This window comes from Triticum aestivum, chromosome 2B, assembly GCF_018294505.1.
Source record: "Triticum aestivum cultivar Chinese Spring chromosome 2B, IWGSC CS RefSeq v2.1, whole genome shotgun sequence".
Taxonomy (NCBI): domain Eukaryota; kingdom Viridiplantae; phylum Streptophyta; class Magnoliopsida; order Poales; family Poaceae; genus Triticum; species Triticum aestivum.
The window spans coordinates 615271470-615290657 of NC_057798.1; the positions used below are offsets into that span (position 1 = coordinate 615271470).

The window sequence follows — 19188 nt, forward strand, 5'->3', positions numbered from 1 at the left end:
TACCCGCGCCAGGACTCCAATTATAGTGAGTGGGCTTTGATGGAGGAATCGAGGAGCAAGCAATCAGTACCGGCATAGGCCGCCTTTTCAGAACAATAATACCACATGCATCTAGTTATCATCAGAAGCAACATGTAGCTAATCCAGTGCATATTGTGCAAAGTGGTGTTAATAACTAGGGAGCTGGAGGCAATGGTGATGCGGACATTCAGTCAAAAAAGCCAATTTTGCTGGGGCAGTCTTAGTGGGATGTTCAATGGCTCCTCGGGCATCAGGGGGAAAGATTCTTGTAAGAGAGAAGATTATCTGTCATAGATGTGGTGTTAAGGGGCATAGTTCCCAAGGCTATGAAGCAAAAGTAAAGTGTGTGGTTTTCAATAAGAAAACTCATATACATGATTTTTGTGACCGTTTACATCAAAGGAAACATGTAGCTACACTTGTTGGATTCGGAGGTGAAGGGCTTGGTTGCTTTGTGCAGTACATGCAAAGGAATTAAGCGCATCAGAGAAAAATGAGGTTGTTGTTTTGGTTAGGCTGAGGGATGGGTGTGATATTGGTATAGATGTTGATATTCTTATCAAGAACCTGACTAAGACCTATCCCTGGAGATGGGATTGCAAGGCGAAAAGAGTACATGATGTGGCCTTTTTGGTCAATTTTCCTTCTGTTGCCAGAATAAGTGAAGCTGATGTTTATGATTGGGTGCCTTTGAAAGGAGGAAATGTCATTATTAATGTTAGTTTGTGGAATGACGACTCTCTTGTTGTTGGAAAGTTATCTATGATTGGGTTTACTCAAGAGGTGGATACCTTCCAAGGACCATGCCAAGTCAGGCTTAAGGTTGTTGTAGTGGACCATCACAAAATTCCAAGATGTACCAAGCTCACTACTCCAAGTCTCATGGTTTACAAAATTTTCTTTGAAATTGGAAATGGTTGTGGATGAGGGATGGTCTAAAAGTGAGTATGAGTGGTCACAAGGATATGAAGATTGGATGGATTTCCAGCATAATGAGGAGTCTAGCAGAGACACGAAAGAGCTAAAACTAGTAATGATGGAGTGGTGTCCAGCCACATTTGTGCAAGTACAAGAACCAAAATGGGCATGGAGCAAAGGGATGCTGACTTAAAATAACAAGATGAGGCTGATCTTCTTTTTTACCAATCAAAAAACTATTGATGTCAAAAATACTAAGAAGAATCCTACGTCTAACTCTGTTTCTGTAAATGGAGGCAAAAATTCAGGTAATGTGGATGGTGAAAAAGTCCATATCTCTGATGAGATCCAGAAGGAGAAGGTTCCCATCTATGAGCTTGGGGCTAAGCTGGGAATTCAACTAGATGTAAATGAAATAGAGATGGTCAGCAAACAAGGGGACAAAAATAAAATTAAGGAGATTAGGGGAAAAGGTTTAGTGGCAGGATTGCGTCCAAAAACCTATACCTATTATAGACAGGGCCATGTCATTGGCATGATCCAAGAACTTGGGCTGCTCTAAAGGTATGCATCCTGATGCTACTACTTTGCAATCTGACAATGTTAAACTGGTTGATATGGTTGGCTAGTTTAATTGGGGTTGATCTGGGGGGTTCTCTGGATATGGTACAATTTAATATTGATCCAATTAAGTCCCATGAGAAGGCTAGGATGGAGTTATTTTTGGCTAGTAGAAAGAGAAATCTAATACTCGGGTTCTACATTCTGATGATGTTGACTCTATTCCACTAGAGTTATTACACATGAGTAGAGAGGGAGATGATGATACCGAGACAATCAAGAATTTCCACATAGACATGTTTGGTTTTAGAGGGGGTGGAGTGAATGCAAACAACTCTCACTATGAGGCTGCTGCAGTTAAAACTATGAGAAGGAAGAGGACAAAGAAGTCCTAGTGATCAATTTCTTTTTTATAAGTAATAATGCTAAGAGGGCTTGTTTGGAATTCTAGGGGGACTAGAGATGATGAGAAAAGAAAATTTATCAAGGAGCAAATTAGTTTGAATAGTCTGGATTTTCTGGGCATTCAAGAAACCACGAAACACCAATTTTAACCACTGGAGTTATCTGTTTTAAGTGGTAAGACAACTTTGATTGGACTTTTCTACCTCCAAAAGGTAGATCTGGTGGTATTTTGGTGGGAATTAATAACACCACTCTGGTTAAGGATAATCATGAATCCGGGGAATACTATGTTAAGTTGAGTGTTAAAAATGTTGCAGATGACTTTCGTTGGGGTCTGGTAATTGTTTATTGTGATGCTCAACCAATTGATAAACCAACTTTTTTGGTTGAGCTACTGCATTTGCTAAAACAAACTCCAATAGACCTTTATTAATTGCTAGTGACTTTAACATGGCGACAAAAATCTAGTGATAAAAATAAGCCTTGAGGTTATAATAATGCAGTGTTCTTTTCAATTTAGTAATCTTCTTAGGGGAATGATGGAATTACTTTGGTAGAAAGTACGCCTGGTCTAATAATCATGAGAACCTCACTTATGCATTATTGGACAAGGTTTTGATTTCTCCATCAGGGGAGAGGAAATTCCATCTAGTCCATGCCACTGCTCTGACTAGGGAGGTGTCTGACCACACTACTCTCCTCATATCATCAGTGAAACTTACAAAAAAACAATATGTTTGCAAATTTGAAAAGTTTTGGTTTCAAAGGCCTGCCTTGGATGACGTGGTGAGGAAAGTGTGGTATAAAATTACCCTGATTCTTCCTTAATGGAGAAATGGCAGGTTAGAGCTAGAGCTCTTAGGAAGGTTCTAAAAGGATGGAACTGAATGTTGAAGTTGTCTATAGGAGACATAAAAAAAATCTTATTGAGGAAATTGATATGCTGAATAATTTAGAAGAGATTAGTTGTTTAAATTCTATCGATAGACTTCATAAACAGAACTGTCAAAGGGATTTGAGAATCATTCTTAAATAAGAAGGAATAAAGTGGCTGCAAAGATCATCTCATGAAAAGGAATTGTTTTGAAGGAGACACAAATTCCAAATACTACCATGCTAAGGCAAATAACAGGTAAAATCCACGCCCTCGCTTCACTTGTGGTTAATCCTTCACTGCACTTTTACTTGCTTTGCATGTTTGTTGGCTTGCTATCTAGTTTTTTGCCTAGCATACCTTGTTTTGTTCTTCCTTGCCATATAGGTTGTACTCACCAAGTTGCATATCTAGAGAATCTACTTTATCTGCATTACCTAAATTGGAAGATAAGCCTAAAATTTGCAGTCTCCTATTCACCCCCTCTAGTCGACCTCTCAATCCTTTTAGGGCCAGACGTAGTTGTGGCCCCACCGCTCGTTGCACATGGTGGTAATCCTAGAGCACCTTAAGGTTGGAGGAGTCGGCGAGGGGCGCGTCCACACCATGACAATTGACTGTAATCGCAATGGACACGGGCGAGCCCGTGGAGGATGCAGTGTGAGCGACACGCCCACTGCGCGTCGATGGTTGCGTGTCTTCCTATTGAGGTAGGTCGATGAAGGCGTGATCCGCCAGTTCTTTCTGAAGTATGCAAGAGAGCACACCGTGTCCAATTCTGAAGAGCCCCGCACTCTCATGACTCCTCGGATGTCCGCACATAGTTGATGCCGAAATTGGGTGCACGTAAGAAGATTAAAATGATTCCCAATCAAATCCAGCCAAGTTTTTCGCACATGTTGCAACAAAATATAAGCAGAGCAAGAAAAATCTTGGGGAATCAATATGCGTCCACAACGCTTCCTGAATAGCAACATCTAAAATTACTGCTCGCAAAGAGTCTACCAGAGACGTAGATTTCCCTGAGTATTAACGAAACGCAATGGAGGATGTGCCTGCCTAATTCCGGCAAGTAGCCCACTCGTGTGCGGAAGGGTGAAAGAATATGAGTTGAGGGCCGAGGAACGAACTAACCTTTGGGTGGGAGCAGCATCGATGTAGGCAAGGACACCAACGCCACCCCGTAGTAGATGTGCGACGTCTTGATCCATAGACCCATAGGGAGCCATGGGCACGTCGTCGCAGATGCTGAAGAGGACTCGAGAGTCTCAAGGGTGGGGGTGTGACGACATCAACCCTAACCTCTTCACCTGATGAAGTTGTTGTCGACGTCAAGCGCCTTTGGTGGAGCGTGGCCGCCACCATGCGGAGGTCTGCCACACACTTCTTGAGATTGAGGCATCATGCCACCAAGTCGTCGATCTTGGAGGACCAACTCTTGATGAGATTTGTGTTGGAACACTGATTGGTGTGCATCTCGTCGAGGGATGTGTTGAGCTTCTCGAGGTACTCCTTGAACGATGGTTCCATGGCTTTGATCTGGTTGTGGACTTGGCAAAGATGATGAGCCTAGATGACATGGCTCAGTGGAGGGTGCTGTGTGATTTCTAATACTAGATGTTAAGATATAGTTGTAGTTCCTCGATAGAACAATCTCACTCACAGATAATTTGGGGAACAAGGTCTTAATCGCAAGGAAGAACATAGGGCATTGATAAAACGTAGGTAGTAGGTGCCAAAGCCGTTATCCGCTACACGCGCTCCTTTCCCTGTGGTAGGGTGTAAGCGACAATGACAGGTGAGCTGGCGACGCAAACCCGCTTGAGCCCTTGGTGCTGTCGATTTTGTTTGTGGTGATGACTTGGTTGTTGGGCCGGCGGTTCGCGGCCACCAGTGGTGGCCGTGTTTGTGAGGGACGCTGACACGGTCTCGTGGATTTTTTTGCAAGTGATAATAAACAATTGTGTTCTTTTTCTAGATTTGACCACCTAAGATAAGAAGAAACTGATGCTGAAATGTACACGGAGATGTCAGTTAGGAGCGTCAAATTGTTCGTAAATAAATTTCGAAATGGTTTGCACCTGTAGCAGTGTAGGGCGATACTTGTGCCTACGCCTGGGTCATCTCTTGCATGTCTCGCGCACCTTTTCAATTGACATGGTACTAAAAACTGGCTCGCAGGTGAGTGACATGCCGGTTTTCCGCACGAGGGCACGTACAATGGTGGAATATGGATACAAGTGCCTCATGAGAAAAAAGTAGGCTGATGCATCTACATTGATTTTTTTCTCTTCAATGCAAGGTACCACTAAGGGCATGTACAATAGAGGACCACCTTACTGCTGCCTCACCTCTTCCACCTAGATAAATTTAAATGAAGCTATGGTGTGTGTGACAATCACTCAACGGAGGCTAGTGTCTTGATGTCATCATCATACTTTTTTCTCTTACCCACTTTTCAACACATGCAACCTCCACTGCATGCAAATAGTACATCACCACGGTGTGGTCCTGGACAAAGCACTCACACTGCGTCGCCTCAGAGGCTACCTGGTCGCTTTTGTCAGCGAGGAGCCGATCTCTTCTGCAGGAGTCCGTTTCCCTCTGCAAGCAACAGGTTCAGCCGAGGTGGCGTTTGACAGGATGATGTTGCTCATGGGGCACCGGTCCAGCGTGGCCCGTTGGCCATGTCCTAATGAGTCTCATCAAAGAAAATAAAACAGGAACTCCGGTACACATGCATCTCTACTTTTCGCTTCAACTTTTTAGCTTTTTGCATCACACCATACTTTTTCTTCCTAAGCACCGCCCTCCTGGTGAGGATTCCACTACACCATCTGAACCTACATGACATGCGGAGCATCACCCGGGGCCGAGCAACCATTAGAGAAGCATGAGGCCGTTGAGAGGGCGACACACAGGGCACTCTTTTCACACACCGGCAATCCTTCGTGGACTTGGTTGTGGCGTGGCAGCAACAACACGGGGAGCTGATCAACGTGAAGTAGGAAGGAAGGCCTCGGTGGTGCCCGCTGGCACCGTGAATTCCACTGGAAACGGCGATGCACGGAAAGGAGCGCGCATGACAACAGGGATAACGCTGGAATCCACGCCGCTGCAGCTCCAGAAACGGAAGCCTTTTATGCGCCGTGGCTGGCTGCATCTGGAGGAGAGCGCGCACTGCAAGCTTCCAAAAATGAATTCGATCGAGCCAGACGCACGCCCAACCACAATCGTTGTTTGAATCGTAGCAGCATCACGCGGCGGCAGGGCAGCCCACCTTCCTCCTTGTCGCCGCCTGCTTCATTCACTCCGCCGGTGCGCGCCGCCCCGCTCCAATTTCCCACCCAGCCAATCTCGGCTCTTCCCCCCTCCCCAAGAGGCCAGATTGCTTCCATGGACGCCGCCGCCGCCGCCGCCGTCACCACCCTCTCCGCGCTCGCCGTCTTCGCCAGCCCGCTCCACCAAGGTCGCTCCCTCGATCGTTTTCCTCCCCCTCGCGTCGCACGGCGTTTTTGTGTGTGACGTACGCCTTTTTTTTCCTTCGCAGGCGCCGTGCGGAGCGTGCACGGGTACAGGGTCGTCGCGATGGGAGGGAGGTGCGCGTGGGACCGGTGGGTGGAGCGGGAGTTCGCCTTCTCCCCCACCTCGTGCCGCGAGGTCCCGCTCCCCGCCGCCGCGCCGCGGATACTCCCGGTCGAGTGGCGCGGCCGCCCGGCGTACCGCGAGGGCCAGGTGCTGGGCGCCTGGCGCTGCATCCTCGCCTTCGATTCCATCGCCGCCGTCCCGCTGCCGCCCATGCCTCCCCCGATGCTGTGCCCCTTCCGGTACATCCGATTCTTCTCGTGACAGCTCGCTGGCTGATTGCGACCGAGGGCTGACAGCGTCGTTTCTTTTCTGTCTTAATTGTCAGGAACCCGAGTCTGGTGTTCGTGCCTTCGCTGTACAACGACCTGTACATGGTGTTTCAGTTTCAGAAATTTCAACAGGCCCCGGAGCTCGTCAAACGTGATTCGGATGAGAAATCGACCCGTTTGGATGCAGAGGATAAAACCTGTGATGTTGAAGTTAAAGAAGAGTCAGGATCTGATTCTGATGAGGATCCCCAAATTTGGTGAAGGTGATTGCGTCTTCTCCATATTCTGATCTGCAAAATCTAGCAAATGTAAATGAGATGCTGTCACTAGTGTTGTTCCCACTGTCGTTAGTGTGAGGTGGATGTTGAATCAGGGGTTTGGGTGTGAGCTAAGGCAAACTGAGAGGGAGGTCTTTACATAGTGACAAGGAGAATGAGTTGGTTGAAACAGAGCTTTGGGTGTGGGAGTCAGGAATGTGAATATTGTTTAAGACCAATGCATCCTAGTATGCACCTAGCATGACAATTGCTAGCTACATAGCTCGCTTCCTAAATAACAATGGGCCATCTACTAATTGATTAGTATTATGTGGATATACCACATGTTCAGAAAACAATTTCAGGGTGACAGATGCATAACAGTTCTTTGGGACAGATAAAGTTGATAAGATGGTTATAGCTAGCCTTAACATGTTCATGGTGTATACAGTGTACAACTGATCTTTTATATGGGATCTTTTTGGACACCAATTTTACTTATGTTGTCATACATAATACTCCCTCCGATCCATAATAAGTGTCGTAGTTTTAGTTCCCTCCGATCCATAACACGAACTAAAACCACGACACTTATTATGGATCGGAGGGAGTATTAAACTAAGTTTATGTTACTGGGACACATCTATTTCAAACTTCACACAACTATTTTGCATCAACTTTCAACCCCTACCTTGTTTGTAGAAGTTTCAAACCACAAACACCATGCCTGTAACATAGTCTAAATATCCTGCTGGTACCAAATAGGAAGTTAAAAATGAGGTTAAGTAAGTACAAAATGAAACTTATTTGGTTGTGATGTTACTTTTTAAGGCAGTGGTTGATCTCATGCAGATTTTGGAATCATATTTGAGCTATTAGATGGACTCCTGGCATCTGAATAACTGTAATTAAAAATGATTGAAGGGAATGGCTTACAGTTGTTTCTCATGGAACTTCTCATGTGTCTGTTCTCTGTTGCTTAGTACTTCTTGCTTTCCCTGCCAGGAACTTAAATACTACTCCCTGTGTCCCAAAATAAGTGTCTCAACTTTTTACTAACTTTAGTACAAAGTTGTACTAAGCTTGAGACAGTTATTTTGGGACGGAGGGAGTAATATATATGGACAATTTCAGTAATTTTTAAAAGTATCGTACCTTGTGAAATCTGAAGTCCTATTCTGCCTGTGTTGTTTCATTTGTCTTCATCTCTGTGATGCTTTTCATTTGTCTTAAGTATGCTGATCCCAATCTACATATGTCGGATGCAGAACTTCCAGCGCATGCTGAGAGACGCCGGAGAGCCAAGAAGCAGCACATAGCTAGCATCACTCTAGTTGACATAGCCCCGTACTTCCATCTTCCAATCAGAGAAGCATCCAGGGCTCTGAAGATCGGTGTCAGCATACTGAAGCAGAAATGCAGGCAATACGGAATACCCCGCTGGCCTCACAGGAAGATCAAGTCCCTCGATTCGCTGATTAGTGATCTGGAGGTAAATCTGGCAGCACCCTCTGTCCCTCTCCGCTTGATCATTCATCTCTTCCGTAAACATAGCTGTGCAACATTTGGCTGTAGTCTGCAGCAGTGGATCATGTAGTGCCGACCTGTTGACACCAACACAACACATTCTTGTTTTTGTCCATTGTTACAGTTTGTGATGGACGACACAGATGGAGATGTTGTGCAGAAGGAGACTCGCAGGCAGAGGGAGAAGGAGAAAGAGGAGAAGGAGAAGGAGAAGCAGGAGGCGATCCGAGCGCTGGCTAAGCGGAAGCGATTGCTGGAGAGCGAGAAGGAGATCATCCAGCAGAAGCCTGCCCTGGACCTGATGGCTGAAACCAAGCTGTTCAGGGAGGACGTTTTCAAGAGGAGATACAGAGCTAAAAGATTACCTGGTCGATGATTGCTTTTCCTCCTTTCCGAGGCTTGACTCTCATGTCATGTGTAAGTGTAACTAGTGCTCATTCTTTGGACAGCAGGGAGCTGATTCTTTCATAGGAGTAGCAACATATATTACCAAAGATCGTCAAAGCTGTCTACCGCCAGTGTCTCGAGCTGTGTTTAGCCCGGCATCACTGCTAGGCGTTGCTTGGTGTTGTTTCAGTAATTAATAATATAGTACTCCCTCGGTCCCAAAATGTAGGAAATGTAGGCCGTTTTTTTTACATTATAATAGTGTCAAAAAACATCTTACATTTGACACTATAATAGTGTAAAAGACGTCTTACATTTTGAGAAGGAGGGAGTAGTACAATACTACTAGATGATTAGTGGTGCTTGTGTTGCCGTCCGGGCAAAGTGAACTAACTGGAATTCAGTCTGAACATTGAGGATAAAGGAACTCCACTGTCAAGTTCAGAGTTACACGCGAAAAGGTCTTACAAATCTTGTGGCTGGAAGTTCCAGGCAGCCGCAGTGAGAATCGCCCATCATGTTCAGATTGGCGTGGCTAGCTCGAGAACCCACCTGTAGAAAGTTATCGTGTGCCTGCCTAGACCACAGTAAGTTCACGGGAAAACTCTGACCAGTTTTGTCCTGATAATCGCAACCACCCACCGGTCCCGTTAACACCTCAAGGTTTTCAGAAGATTCGCCGTTCGCTACTGTGTTTCTTTAGGGCTAAATAATGTCAGGTGCTCTGCCTTTTCATTACAGATTAGGAATTTACAAGAGAGAAGTCTGAAGCCCTAGGGCAAACAAAAAGAGAGAGAGAGAGAACGGAATTGCAAAGCTAAAGGCCTCGAATAGGCCATGTCTAGGTATGTCTAAGTCAGAACTGACTAAGCAAGCCACCATATCAGCGGTTGAAGATAGGTTTCGGAATATTATTCGGTTCTGCTCATTTTTTAGAAGAACAGGGAGGCCTCTCCCCGATTCCATTACCAGAATGAAACCAACCAACAACAATCTCTAGTGCACAATTACATCAAGAACTCACACCCCATGAAGTGAGGTTCTGCAATTTAAACTATAGGTAGGAAAAGTAAAGCTAAAGCCCGACACACATGTCAGGTAGAACATACGAACGCAAAAAAAAACCCACAACAACTATCTAAATGTCTTCACACAATGACTAGTTCTCCAGACCTCCTGAACTTGAAAGGCGGCGCCAAAGTAGCTTGAGGTGACCAGTAGATCGCGAGAGTCGACACCGGGCTGCTTGTGTTGTCTTTGTCCATCGGGTTTCGTTTCTTGGCAGAAGATTGCAAGTCATCATCATCTTCGGAGATCCTGACTTCACTCCAGTGAGCATCAACTTCATTGCTTGAGGTCTTCCTCAACGTTAGCCTTTGTCAGAGAACTCCTCCAGGAACTTGCTGAATGAAACTTGTCAGAGAACTCAGGAACTCCTCTAGCCGTAACCTCCCCACGTCCGGAGACAAGACAACCCAGAATTTGAGCATTCCGAGTATCAGGGTAAACACCTGAGTAATGGGAAGTCCACATGGTATTGTTAAAAATCATAGAGTTCCTGTATTTCCACAAACACCGTATGACATCAGAACTAATAGTATTCAACGCAAAGTTTTTCTTATTAGAAAGCCAGAAACGAGCAACAGATTCAAAATCTGTGCCTATCTGGATTTGGAAGAAGCTACTAACAAAGGATCAAACATTTCTAGTATTGTGTAATCAAAGAACAAGTGGAAATTTGTTTCATCTTCGGCACAAAACACACAGTCAAGAGGCTTGACGATTTGTCTCTTCCTCAGATTGTCTCTAGTCATCAGCTTATTGTGAGAAAACAACCAGAGAAAGACATGGATTTGTGGGGGCACAACAAGCTTCCACACAGCTGGAATAAACAGTGGTTGCACCCCACCTAAAGTTAATCACGTGATATAAGGAACTGGAAGAATAAACCCCCTTATTTTCTAGTTGCCAAATCGGAGAATCTGGGTCATTGTTAAAAACAATCCCACTAGCAATTTCCATAATTTGATACCATTGTTCCATGAGTTTGTCACTAAAATTCCTTCTAAAGGAAAGCTTAAGGGTTCTCCATCCCACACTTCACTGATGCTTTTAGCTTGTTCATTGCGAATCGTATAAGCAGGCCAGAATTGCACTGCCAGTGGGGAGGTGCCAAACCAGGTATCTTCTTAGAACCTGATTTTATCCCCTATGCCCACTTTCCACCTGTAACCAAATTTCAGGGCTTGGATAATTTATCTAACTCCTTTCCAAAGCCTAGAGACATTAAGACTAGAGTTAGGGGCAAATAAATTGATTTTTCCGCTCATATATTTTTGATCTACTCTTTCTCTCCAAGGTTTTCCCTCCCCCTCATAGTATGTTTTAATCCAAGATCCTAGGAGACAGAGGTTCACATCCTGGAGATTTGGGATACCTAATCCACCAAATTCCTTATTCATGCACACCATTTTCTAGTTAGCCAAGTGGGGCTTCCTATGGCCCTCAAAATCATGCCACAAACAATTTTCCATTTGATCAGATCAATGGCCCACTTAGGGAATTTGAAAAAGGACAAAAGGTAGATTGGAATGCTAGAAAGACATGCTTGAATGAGGACTAGCCTGCCCTTGTAGGAGAGTAACTTCCCTCTCCATCCAGCAATCCTCTTCATAATCTTATCTATAAGAGATTGGACGTCCTCCCTCCTAAGTTTATAATGGTGGAGGGGAATCCCAAGATATTTAATGGGGAATGAGCCTCCAACACAACCTAGAACATCTAGAAAACAACCGAAATCCTCACTATCCATGTTGATAGGGATGATCTCACTTTTACTATAGTTGATCCTCATACCAGACTCTTGTTCAAAGCAATTTAAGACCATCTTGAGATTTTTAGCCTGTTCAATATTATTATCTAGAAACAATATAGTATCATCTGCATATTGGAGACAGATGATATCCACAGGACAAACCTCATGGCACATGCCCTCAATCAGATGGTGATTTGCAGCTTTGATCAACATCCTAGTGAGAGCATCTACCATTAAATTAAACAGAAGTGGGGAGATGGGATCCCCTTGCCTGAGGCCTTTCCCAGTCAGGAAAAGTCACTCTCACTGTTCTTAAGCTTGACCCCAACTTAACCCCCATGGGTGATTTGCTGGATCCAGTGGATCCATTTCCCTCCAAATCCCCTAATCCTAAGGAGCTCTTGTTGGGGATCGTTGCAGAAAATAAATTTTTCTACGCATCACCAAGATCAATCTATGGAGTCATCTAGCAACGAGAGAGATAGGAGTGCATCTACATACCCTTGTAGATCGCGAGCGGAAGCGTTCAAGAGAATGGGGTTGATGGAGTCGTACTCGTCATGATCCAAATCACCGAAGATCCTAGTGCCGAACGGACGGCACCTCTGCGTTCAACACACGTACGGAGCGGAGACGTCTCCCGCACATTGATCCAGCAAGGAGGAGGGAGAGGTTGAGGAAGAAAGCTCCAGCAGCAGCACGACGACGTGGTGGTGGTGGAGAGGCAGTACTCCGGCAGGGCTTCGCCAAGCTTCTGCGGAGGAGGAGAGGTGTTGGGGAGGGGAGGGGCTGCGCCTTTGATGTGGTGTGCAGCCCTCCCCTCGCCCCTCTATTTATAGGGGAAGGGGGAAGGGGGCCGGCCCCTCTAGATGAGATCTAGAGGGGGGGCGGCGGCCAAGGGGAGGGGGCTTGCCCCCCAAGCAAGGGGGGCGCCCCCTCTAGGGTTCCCCCCCAACCCTAGGCGCATGGGCCCAAGGGGGGATGCGCCCAGCCCTCCAGGGGCTGGTTCCCTGCCCACTACGGCCCATGAGGCCCTCCAAGAGAGATGGCCCCTCCAGGTGGACCCCCAGAACCCCTCCGGTGGCCCCGGTACAATACCGATAAGCCCCCGAACTTTTCCGGTGATCGTATGACAACTTCCCATATATAAATCTTCACCTCCGGACCATTTCGGAACTCCTCGTGACGTACGGGATCTCATCCGGGACTCTGAACAACATTCGGTAATCACTTACAAGTCTTCCTAATAACCCTAGCGTCACCGAACCTTAAGTGTGTAGACCCTACGGGTTCGGGAATCATGTAGACATGACCGAGACAGCTCTCCGGCCAATAACCAACAACAGGATCTGGATACCCATGTTGGCTCCCACATGTTCCACGATGATCTCATCGGATGAACCACGATGTCAAGGATTCAAGCAATCCCATATACAATTCCCTTTGTCAATCGGTACCGAGATTCGACCGTCGGTATCCTAATACCTCGTTCAATCTCGTTACCGGCAAGTCACTTTACTTGCCCGAGATTCGACTGTCGGTATCCTAATACCTCGTTCAATCTCGTTACCGGCAAGTCACTTTACTCATACCGTAATGCATGATCCCGTGACCAACCACTTGGTCACATTGAGCTCATTATGATGATGCATTACCGAGTGGGCCCAGAGATACCTCTCCGTCATACGGAGTGACAAATCCCAGTCTCGATCCGTGTCAACCCAATAGACACTTTCGGAGATACCTGTAGTATACCTTTGTAGTCACCCAGTTACGTTGTGACATTTGGTACACCCAAAGCAGTCCTATGGTATCCGGGAGTTACACGATCTCATGGTCTAAGGAAATGATACTTGACATTAGAAAAGCTCTAGCAAACGAACTACACGATCTTGTGCTATGCTTAGGATTGGGTCTTGTCCATCAGATCATTCTCCCAATGATGTGATCCCGTTATCAATGACATCCAATGTCCATGGTCAGGAAACCGTAACCATCCATTGATCAACGAGCTAGTCAACTAGAGGCTCACTAGGGACATATTGTGGTCTATGTATTCACACATGTATTACGATTTCCGGATAACACAATTATAGCATGAACAATAGACAATTATCATGAACAAGGAAATATAATAATAACCATTTTATTATTGCCTCTAGGGCATATTTTCCAACAGTCTCCCACTTGCACTAGAGTCAATAATCTAGTTACATTGTGATGAATCGAACACCCATAGAGTTCTGGTGTTGATCATGTTTTGCTCGCGGAAGAGGTTTAGTCAACGGATCTGTGACATTCAGATCCGTATGCACTTTGCAAATATCTATGTCTCCATCTTGAACATTTTCACGAATGGAGTTTAAGCGACACTTGATGTGCCTGGTCTTCTTGTGAAACCTGGGCTCCTTGGCAAGGGCAATGGCTGCAGTGTTGTCACAGAAGAGAGTCATCGGCCCCGACGCATTGGGAATAACTCCTTGTCGGTAATGAACCCCTTCATCCAGATTGCTTCATGTGCTGTCTCCGAGGCTGCCATGTACTCCGCTTCACATGTAGATCCTGCCACGACACTTTGCTTGCAACTGCACCAGCTTACTGCCCCACCATTCAAAATATACACATATCCGGTTTGTGACTTGGAGTAATCCAGATCTGTGTCGAAGCTAGCGTCGACGTAACCCTTTACGACGAGCTCTTTGTCACCTCCATAAACGAGAAACATATACTTAGTCCTTTTCAGGTACTTTAGGATATTCTTGACCGCTGTCCAGTGTTCCATGCCGGGATTACTTTGGTACCTTCCTACCAAACTTACGGCAAGGTTTACATCAGGTCTGGTACACAGCATGGCATACATAATAGACCCTATAGCCGAGGCATAGGGGATGACACTCATCTTTTCTCTATCTTCTGCCGTGGTCGGTGTTGGTGTCAAAACCGGCGGATCTCGGGTAGGGGGTCCCGATCTGTGCGTCTTAGGCTGATGGTAACAGGAAGCAAGGGACACAATGTTTACCCAGGTTCGGGCCCTCTCGATGGAGGTAAAACCCTACTTCCTGCTTGATTAATATTGAAGATATGAGTAGTACAAGAGTAGATCTACCACGAGATTGTAGAGGCTAAACCCTAAGAGCTAGCCTATGATGGTATGATTATAATTGTGATCGGCCTTCTAAGGACCATCCTCTCCGGTTTACATAGACAACGGAGAGGGTAGGGTTTACATGGAGTCGGTTACAAGGAAGGAAATATAATATCCGGATCGCCAAGCTTGTCTTCCACGCAAAGGAGAGTCCCATCTGGACACGGGCCGAAGTCTTGAGTCTTGTATCTTCACGCTTCAATAGTCCGGACGATGTATACAGTCCGGCTGTCCGGATACCCCCTAATCCAGGACTCCCTCAGTAGCCCCTGAACCAGGCTTCAATGATGATGAGTCCGGCGCGCAGTCTTGTCTTTGGCATTGCAAGGCGGGTTCCTTCTTCGAATACTCCAAGGTTATTTATCGAACATGTAGATCGTGTCCGGATCCGCAAGATGATCTTCACACACCATTGTAGGGAACATAGCATAAATCCGTTCTGCTGGCAATCTTTGTACGTCGTGCCCTTGCATCGTGGCCTGGTCCAACACGAACCGACATTTCTTGCTCCACCTCGACTCGTGTTGCGAGGCGGTTTTATTGGCACGTCCTGCCAAAGCAGAGATCGTGTTCCTCTTATTACGGGATTTTCATCAATACAGGTGTGGATAATCCAACCGCACCACTAATCGCGGAGAGTGTGAGGTGAGCGGGTTCCACCAGGCAAGTGGGGAGGCGCAAAAAGCTCGTACCACCTCTTATAAAGAGATAAAGTCTCTTCCTCTTTACCTACGCCTTCTCCTTCCGCTAACTCATTCTCCTCTGCTCGAGCCCTAACACCCAAGCACTCTCCCTTACCATTGAAGAGAAGTTTTCCAAAGATGTCCGGATCCAGAGCGGGAGGCAGATGGATGGCCTCTACCGTCCAGGAGAAGGATATCAAGAAGCTCCGGGAAGCCAGGTATCTGGCCAAGAAGATCGGCCATCGTCTCCCACCGGCGGGACATGTCGTCCCTACTCCGGAGCCTCACGAGAGAGTCGTGTTCCTTCCCCATTTTGTCCGTGGGCTCGGGTTTCCCCTCCACCCATTTGTACGTGGAGTCATGTATTACTATGGGATCGATTTTCATGATCTTTCCCCCAACTCTTTTCTCAATATCTCGATGTTCATCATCGTATGCGAGGTGTTTCTCCAGATTCCGCCTCACTTTGGCCTATGGCTGAAGATTTTCAATGTGAAGCCCAAGGTGGTGAGCGGAGAACACGCCGAGTGTGGCGGTGCCATGGTGAGCAAGATGCCCAAGGTCGTTTGGCCGAAGGGCACTTTCAACGACTCCGTCAAGGAGTGGCAGCAGCAGTGGTTTTATATCACCAAACTATGCGGCAAAAAGTGGGCTGCAGCTCCTGAGTTCAGATCCGGAGCTCCACTGTGGCTCACGTCCTGGCCCAAGAAGGGCCCAAACTTGTCCTCGTCCGATGAGCTATCACTGCTCCAGACGCGCGTTCGGAGCGCAGTTGACAAGGACGTCAAACTCATCGATGTAGTCCAGGTGATGCTAGTTCGCCTGGTTCTCCCTTGTCAGCGTCGAGCCTGCACTTTGTGGGAGTTCGACCCAACCGAGCACCAGACCCTTCGGGAGCTCTATGACTCCTCCCACGAGGATATCTGGAAGGTACTCTTCAAGTCCGGCAAATCATGGCCGAACTCCGCCGAGGATCGGGGGTATCAATTATCCCATTCTCCAAGCCCAGTAAGTTACAGTCACGCCCTGTCCATCCATGCTTCAATTGGCATGTTATGAGGGAGACATTTTAACCGTGTTTCATCGTGACCTCAGGGATGGATTAAGAAGGTGGAGCGGATGCATTGTCTGGCCCCACTGCTGGAGGAACCGGCCGGACCTCTTCTAATGAAGATGCTGGTCCCCGCGCCTTACGAGGCGCCAAAGAAGGAGGACTCCAAGAGGGTCAAGAAGACTCGGAGTGGCCTCCGTCGTCGCGAGGCTTCAGACGCCAGATCCGAAGACTCCAACGACGCTCCTTCTTCCGAAGACGAAGATGAGGAAGCAGAGGAGGACGAGCCTCGCTCTGAAGTCGGGAAGAAGCGTGCGGCTTCCTCGTCCTTGGAGGCTGAATCGCCCAAGAGGGGGAGAGGTTCCCATCCAGAGGCATCCACCCCGGCTGCCGATAACGGCTCGGAGTGGGATCCCGAGGCCCAGCCCTTGGGAAAATCGTAAGTAACCAAAATCCGAATACGCCTATGTATCCAGGGTCGTCTCGGTATAGTAGTTTTAACTGTCGCCACATCTCGTACAACCCGGCGAGGTCTCCTGCCGGACAATCCTCATCGGAGGATTCATTGAGCTCGAATGCTGTGGCGAGCGAGACGCCTCCAGGGACTCCTTTTCCGAAGTCCAGGCGCGACACCGAGGCGTCGTCTCAAGGAGACTCAGAGCCGAATAAGGTTCTGGAGGCCTCTAAGGCTCCAGGATCGGGCGAGCGGCCACCTTCCACGAGGGGAGGTTTGACTACTTCACCGGCAACCTCTGTCTACGCAGAGCTGCCGGGCGGTCTATCGACAGTGTTAAAGAACGCGTCTGTCGTTGATGAACATGGGACCCTTATGGGTACGGTGGTTGGAAAGATTCAGGCTGCCGAAAGCGGGCTGAATGAGTCCTGTCTTGGCCTTATAAAGGCTTTTGAGGTATGGTTTGTAAGGAACCTTTGAAGAATCATCATGATATGAGGAGTAGCCCCTGATACACTGTCCGGCAAAAGAGAGCTGGGCAGGGGATCAAACCCTCTATTGCAGTGGGAACCTTTGTTTAATGATGTATACGCATTGGTTTGAAAACAGGCGTCTGCGGAGAGGACGGCCGCTCACGATGCGGAAGTGTCCGAACTGAAGCAGAGCCTGGAACGGGCCGAAGAAGAACTTGGCCGTGTGAAGAAGCAATTAGAGGAGAAGCAAGGTATGTTTAAACATTGTCTTGAGTTTGGCACAAATGAATAAGTGTGCCTATTGAAAAGTATTTATGTTATATGCCCTAGGAGCGAGTGCTGAATATGAGGCGCTGAAGAAGGTAGCGGCTGATGCCCACGAGAAGGCTGCCGCCAAACAGGCGCTTCATAAAAAACACGAGGCCAGGGTCATCACAGCTGAGCGGAAGCTCCAGGAGGCTGTGATGAAAAGCGAGAGCTTGGAGCAGAGTCTAGTAGGGAAAGAATCCGAACTCGCCCAAGCTCTCCAAGCCACGGAAGATGCTCGAGAAGAAGCCCGAGGTGCTGTACGGGATATTCAGGAGGCCCAGAAAGTTGCGGCTGGTAAGGCCTATTGTATCTATGGCCATTGTTACGTGATAGTGGGGGGGGGGGGAACTCTAAGCGGCAAGCTGAATTCTTGATTTTACAGGGGCATTTGCGGATCTGCCTCGCAGCATATCAGACGCTGCCCAATTTTACCGGACTAAGGAAAGGGAATCTGCGGAGAGGAACTTCTGGTCGCAGTATTTGGCGCCGAACTATCTGGTGCCTTTTATCGAACAGCTGAAGCAGCTGGTCGAACTGCACCAGGCGGCCGAACTAGCCATGAAGGACTTGGTTATCCGGATGTGGCCTGCAGAGCCAATTCCGAGCAGTTACTTCGGACTCGTAAAGCGGATTGTGGGCGTCTGTCCTCGGCTTGATTCAATCAAGTGACCAGTCTGTATAGAAGGTGCACGCATGGCGCTTTCCCATGCGAAACTGCATTGGGGGAAGCTTGATGTGGAGAAGCTGATAACTGAGGGGCCACCGGAGGGTAAGGATCATCGCAAGCTCGAATTGTACTATGAAGGTGTACTGAAGGGGGCCCGCCTAGCGGCGGATAAGTGCACCAAAGACATTATATTTCCCTGAGGGCATTCTTGCCAATATTGGTAATATGGGATAATGGCACTTTTATTATGTATTGCCTATTTTGTGTGAACATATGTTCTTCCCGTGTGGCTGTTTATTGTATGTAAATTCTGAGAGTTGGCCAGTCGTCGGCTTCAGCCCCCACGTGAGAAGTACGGGGGTGTTCGGGATATTTCTGAACACTCTTTATCCCATAATTGGGTCCTTATGAGGAGGTGTTTCTCACCACAAACCAGGAAATCGGACTAGAGGGCTTTACTACTCTCACTTAGCCATAGGAATTCGAGTATGGTCGGCGCAACCCCTAGTGTTCGGAAGGCCGAACTAGGGGCTCTATTGGCGCCTGATTGGAAGACCGATCTATCGCAGTCTGCATTTACGATGGCATTATGCGGAATAAATCTTTAAGGATTTTACAACCTCTCGAACAGCTGACCCGCTCTCGCTGCATCATGACAGTCGATTTTCGGCTTTCTCTACTGAGGCGCTCGTCCGGTAGAACCGGGACACAATCGCAGTAGTTCTCCCAGCGCTAGCTTAGCCAACGGAACGGAACGTAAGGTACCAAAACATGGGAGCCGGGC

General features: G+C 47.3%; 1 protein-coding gene across 1 annotated transcript; it reads left to right on the top strand.

Annotated features, from left to right (window-relative positions):
- Positions 1–5757: 5757 nt before the first annotated feature.
- On the top strand, positions 5758–9294 carry LOC123046310 (protein RKD5). Its single transcript, XM_044469635.1, has 5 exons — positions 5758–6248; positions 6330–6606; positions 6693–6887; positions 8151–8385; positions 8545–9294. The coding sequence occupies exons 1-5, from the start codon at positions 6176–6178 to the stop codon at positions 8794–8796; spliced, it is 1032 nt and encodes a 343-aa protein (XP_044325570.1). The 5' UTR covers positions 5758–6175; the 3' UTR covers positions 8797–9294.
- Positions 9295–19188: the final 9894 nt, after the last annotated feature.